This window comes from Canis lupus, chromosome 11 (genome assembly GCF_048164855.1).
Source record: "Canis lupus baileyi chromosome 11, mCanLup2.hap1, whole genome shotgun sequence".
NCBI classification, from domain to species: Eukaryota; Metazoa; Chordata; class Mammalia; order Carnivora; family Canidae; genus Canis; species Canis lupus.
In genome coordinates this window covers 28932644-28938825 of record NC_132848.1, presented here as the reverse complement: position 1 = coordinate 28938825, position 6182 = coordinate 28932644, and the positions used below count along the sequence as shown (strand labels likewise).

At 38.1% G+C, this 6182-nt stretch overlaps 1 protein-coding gene across 2 annotated transcripts in view; it reads right to left on the bottom strand.

Moving 5' to 3' along the window:
- Positions 1-1437: 1437 nt before the first annotated feature.
- Positions 1438-6182, bottom strand: part of DMC1 (DNA meiotic recombinase 1) — a 36727-nt gene continuing 31982 nt past the window's right edge. For both annotated transcript variants that reach the window (XM_072843968.1, XM_072843967.1), the window contains exon 14: positions 1438-2450. In XM_072843968.1, coding sequence (XP_072700069.1) covers positions 2381-2450 — 70 coding nt within the window. In that variant the 3' untranslated portion in view covers positions 1438-2380. The remainder of the gene's footprint in view (positions 2451-6182) is intronic.

Here is a 6182-nt window from a genome sequence, read left to right as displayed (position 1 = left end):
TTGCTGTAGCAAACTCTGAATAAATAGCCTCTGTTCTCATTTTGTTTTTTCCCACAAAATGAATAATCTATGGAGGAAAAGGCATGCTTTTTCTAGTGGGTTTTCTAACTTAGTGGGATGTAAGCCTGGAGCTGTAAGCAGCATTTTGGTTACTATGTGGGAAAAGCCTGTCTGAGAACAATAGCAGCATGGAAATGATCAGAAAAGGAAAAGGAGGCAGGGAGAGCAAGTCCTGATGATGCTGTTTGAGATCTTGGCTCCATCTGTGGCTAAAGTCAGCACTACTTTTGGACTTTGAATTTCATGAGCCAATAAATTCCTATCTTCCATGTGCTACTTTGAGTTTCTGTGGCTTGTAACCAAGAGTCCAGACCAATAAAAGCTCTTTTTTTGAGCTCTTCTGTCCCCTTTAGATAAGAAGTGAGAGCAGTTTCTATAGTCAGGTGGAGAGGGAGGACTGGAAAACCCCAGCAAAGTGAACCCTGGCCTAGCAGAGTTCCACTGGCACTGCACAATCTGCTGTGCTATCCCGAAGTTGGGCCCCAAGGTTACAGCTTCTTAGTTCACCATCTTCAGTTCTCAGCTACTGTTCTCCAAAGTAGAACACACAGAGTAGCTGGACCCAGAGAAGTTTCTGGCTTCAGCTACATGCCATATTACAACTAGCCTCACGAAACTGTAGGCCCTTGTATCAGGCCCTGACATCCAAACCTACTGCCCACCTCTTGGTAAATTCTCATTGGTGAGGAGGTTACTCAGTTTAATCCAGAAAATTTTTCTGAATCTCAAATCTTGGGACTTCTATTTCCTTTCCTACCCAAAGGCTCTGGGCTCCTAGTATTCCACATACCAGGGAATCTTTAGTTGTTGCTCAGTTTCTATCAAGTAAAATCTTCCCTTAGGAAGCACAAAAGCATGCATTTTTATTTGGATACCAGAAGAAGTCATTTAGATGACTTTGTTGAATACAGAAAATCTGATCCTAGATGACTTTATCTATGGTTATTCAAAAAAAGCAACTTCTGTGGTATAAAATAAGTAAAAAGAAAAAAAAAAAGCTCTTATTTCCCAGTACCCAACACTGAACAATTTCTACTTGTCAGGCTGGTCTCTTGTTTCCAAATTCAGCTTCTCTGCCTTTGCACATGCTGTCCCACTGCTTAACCTTTCCTCTCCCATTTTTGGAATCCTCTAATCCAAGCCCACACTACTGATTAATTAATTATATAATCATTTGCTCTCTTTTATAAATATTAGTATTTTCTCTTAACTAGTGTACACGTTCTTTGAGGGCAGGAACCATACTTTCCTTATATATTCTTTAGCTCCAAGCATTGCTGAGTGAATGAGAATGGATAATCAAATACCTTTTGTAACAAATGGTACTTTCAATACTTCCATTTTTATACAAGGTGATGCAACAAAAGACATGAAATCTTTTTGAGGTCTATAAAGATTGTCATTATAAATATTATTAGTATTTTAATTTTTAAATATTTCATCATACATTCACTTTGAAAACTAGCTTTTATTTTTGTTTAACAGTTAGGAAAAGCAATATTCTTTTGCACATCTCTAAACTTAGTATTCAAAAATTTTACATGTTAACTAACTTTAAAACATTTTTTAAAATATTTTTAATTCTGTACCCCGTTTAAAATATAAAACTCATGTTACATTGATTACCCCAAGCTGTAACATTCCTAGTTACCTTTCTCTTGATCACCCCAATAAAATGTTTGTATCAGAAATAACTAAAAAAAAAAAGAAATAATTTTTTAAAAGTAATTTCAACTTGTCAAAAAGTCAAATGGTTTAAAATTTAGTTTAATATTTCTTTTCTGTTGCTATAGAAGTGAATGTATTGTTTGATGCTGCAAATTTAAAAAAAGCTTTTTTGTGTGTCCTGTAAACATTCCTTCCTTAAATAGCTCCCTCCTTTGGATATGTGTCCACCTCTGTAAGCATTCAAGGGGAAATGGTAGGAGAATGGAGCATTTCTGAGCTCTTAGATATTTCCATCTGTTTAGTGGCTCACTTTGGACAGCTAAAATGAGAGGAACAGGTACCCCTTCCCAACTAGTTTTCAATAGGTTTTATATATATATATGTATTCCTGAACTGACATACAATGGTTTCATACCATTGAAACAATGGGTTTCATACATATATATGTATTCCTGAGCTGACATACAATGTATAGTTATTGTACATCAGTGAGTTTTAGGATAAACATAAGATTTAAATTTCTTTTGCTGACTTTCCTCTAATAATATGTGAAAAAAACAAACTCTTACTTCAAGGCCTGAAATTTGAGACTGCTTTTCCATTTCTTCAGCTCCTAATAAGCACTAAGAAGCAATTTGCATCAATTCACCACCTACTCCTTGGCATCCCCAATTCCTCCAGCAGTTATTGCGAAGGTGGCTTCATTTTCAGGCATCTCAGGGCTAACAGAATACAAGGGAACAGAAGTTTATAAAAAGCTCTATTTCTATAAATACCATAGTCATGTCACAGGCATCACACTCCTATCAGTCTGAGTCTCCAGAGACATTTCAGAGATGCTGTAGCTAAATGTGGACTACAGAATTTACCTACAAGTATTGTCAACCCTCACAAATGCTTATTGAACAACTTCCATTTGTAAGGTTCTGAATGTCAAGAAAAATTACCCGAAACTTGGAAATACGCAGAAGGAGTAACTGGGTATACTTTCAGTATATCCTCAGCACTTTGTGGCAGACCTACAGGGGCCTGGATCACAGAGGGTATGCATGTTTCTATTAACTAGACCAATGCAGGGCAAGATTGTGACAGGATTTTTTTTTTTATTTTTTTATTTTTTTTGTGGTAGGCTTTGAAGTAAACTAAAAGATTGCCAAATACCTTCAGTGGAAAAATAGGTTGCCCAGCACATCCTTCCAGGTTCCTCAATTCTGTGAGAACTCTGCCTTTCATTGTCTTTGAGCTACTTGACTACTCTGGAAGTTATAGGTAATCATAAGTAATACAAATCATTCTTGCCTGTAGAAATGTAAATTGTATGAGGAGGAATGCAATTCATTCTTGTCTTATGGATATTGCCCTGTTTTTGATCAATTTCTAATTCATGTTAGCATTCCTTATTTGGCTCCATATGTGTGTTAATTTGATTTTTTCTTTGATCTGGTTATAAAATCTTATTAGTTCCTGCATTAATTGATGACTTCAATAAAATCTTTGACACTTTATATTTGTACGTGATTATATGATCTTTTAGATTTTACCTTTTACTATATTCTACAACACCGTAGGAGCCAAGGTTAATTTGTGGAAAACTGATAGCAATGCAGATGATTCTTGTCTGAGGGTGATGCAGATGATTCCAGTCTATAGCACTGGAAATGAATTTCTTTTTTTTAAAGATTTTATTCATTTATTTGCACAACCAGGGGGTGTGGCAGGGAGAGGGAGAGGGAGGAGCGGTCTTTCCACTTAGCAGAAAGCTGATGTGGGGCTCAACCCCAGGACCCTGGGCTCATGACCCGAACTGAAGGCAGATGCTTAACGGACTGAGCCCCCCAGATGCCCCTGGAAATTAATTTCATTGTGTAGAGAAGCAATTGATTTCCCTCCAATAGAAAAGACAACTTCAAATGTTAAAATCTATTGCCTTGTAAGATATATTTTTTTAAAGAATTTATTTATTCATGAGAGACACAGAGAGAGAGTCAGAGATGCAGGCAGAGGGAGAAGTAGGCTCCAGTCAGGGAATTTGATGTGGGACTTGATCCGGGGTCTCCAGGATCACGCCCTGGGCTGAAGGCGGCGCTAAACCATGGAGCCACCGGAGCTGCCCGCCTTGTAAGATAATAATCAGATTTTCATCTATTAACAAATTTATTTCAGCATTCCTTTGACTACATAAATCTGTTTGTCAAATTATCCTTTGAATCAGTTTCTTCATTCCTTAAGGAGCTGAATCAAGTCTTTGACACATTTATTTTACATGTATTTGCAAGAAAGTTATGTTTTCAACTTCTGAAAATCATACGTTAGTATATGTACTAGACCAACAGATTTCACAAAGGTGAGACAGAACCTCTAGTCTCAAGAAGTCTAACAGGTGAACTATGACGTGTGTCCAATATGTAAAGTAAGTTAAATTTTATAAAGGCAATATACATGTTACAGAACTCTAAAGAAAGGAGACATTGTACCAGTGAGGTTGATTAGGAAAGGCCTCAGAGATCATATTTGAAGTGGCTTTTGAGGCAGAAATGGGGACATCTCAGGCAGAGGGAGTAGTATGAGCAAAAACACAGGAATAGAGATACTTGTTTTATAGATAAGAAAGTAAGAAGTTAGTTTTAGGTATGTTATGTTTGAAGTACCTGTGTGATACTCTTGTAGAGGAGTTCTGCAAGCAGTTGGAAACATATCTAAAACTCAAGTAAAAGGCTAAACAAGAAATAAAAATTTGTAAATCACTAATCGGGACGCCTGGGTGGCTCAGTGGTTGAGTATCTGCCTTCAGCCCAGGGTGTGATCCCAGGGTCCTGGGATTGAGTTCCACATCAGGCTTCCTGTGGGGAGCCTGCTTCTCTCTCTGCCTGTATCTCTGGCTCTCTCTGTCTTTCTGTGTCTTTCATGAAAAAGTAAATAATAAAATCTTAAAAAAAAAAAAAAGCACTGATCATAAGAGAAAGTCTACTGCTACTTTGTATTGTTATATATACAGGTTATGATGACTGTTTAGTAATATTAATAGCTTCCACTTATTATTTACTAGTTTACCTGTGAGGGTTTCCTTTTTATTATTTTGTTTTAACTTTATGAGAACTCTTGGGTATATATTATTATCCACAATTTGCAGATGAGAAGATCAAGGTTCAGAGAGAAGTAATTTGAGTAATTTGCCCAAGGTCACAATTGCTGGTAAATGAAGATGTCAGATTAGAAACGAAGTTATTTGACTCCAAAGCTCATGTTCCTAACCACTAGACTATATTGCCCCTCAAAACTGGTTTTTATTTTTTGATTTTGTTTTGTTTTGTTAGAGAGGTAGAGATTAAGCACTATATTCTGAGCACACTATGAGTTAGGTTACTTCTCTTAGGAAATAGCAGGGGGGCCTCCCCTGAGGATAGCAAATGGGTTGTATGTAAGGCCAGTCTTGCTAAACTAAAACTAGAGCAGGGTAAGAAGGCCTGACCAAATCAGAAAATAACCTTTTGGCCTTGATGGTAAATACTCAGTTGGCCATTTACAAATGGCAAGATGCTAAGGACATGAGAAAGAGGGGAACCAAGCAAGATATCTGCAAAGTTGAACTGGGATTTGTTTGCTTTTTTGGTTCTAGAAACAGAATAAAACACAATTACTTCAGAAACTTGACCATTTGAGTGCCTCTTCAGTTTGGGGTAATTATTTATTTTTAAAATTTTTAAAATTTATTTATGATAGTCACACAGAGAGAGAGAGAGAGAGGCAGAGACATAGGCAGAGGGAGAAGCAGGCTCCATACACTGGGAGCCCGACATGGGATTTGATCCCGGGTCTCCAGGAATGCACCCTGGGCCAAAGGTAGGCGCCAAACCGCTGCGCCACCCAGGGATCCCTGATAATCTTTTTCTATTCAATTCCTTGAGAACTCTGTGTTTTCTTTGAATAAGAAATGTCTTTCTCTTACATCTGTATGTTAGTAGTTGAAGCCATGGGAGTAGCTACAGCAGACTAGTTTCTTTTTAAGATTTTATTTATTTATTCATGAGAGATACAGAGAGAGAGAGAGAGAGAGAGAGAGAGAGAGAGAGGCAGAGACACAGGCAGAGGGAGAAGCAGGCTCCATGCAGGGAGCCCGATGCAGCAGACTAGTTCTGACTGTCTGAAAAAGAGTATCTTTAACAAACTAAGAAACAGTGTAATGATTAAAAGTGTCAACCCTAGATTCGGACAGTACAGATTCTAATCCTGGTTCCATCCTTTATTGATTGTGTGATTTGGGCAAGGCCATTCACTCACTCACTAAGAAAGTATTTATTGAGCACCTGCTGAATCCTTGCTGTAGGCACTTGAAATCTGGAAGTGAGGGCAGCCCCAGTGGCGCAGCGGTTTAGTGCCGCCTGCAGCCCGGGGTGTGATCCTGGGGACCCTGGATCGAGTCCCACGTTGGGCTCCCTGCATGGAGCCTGCTTCTC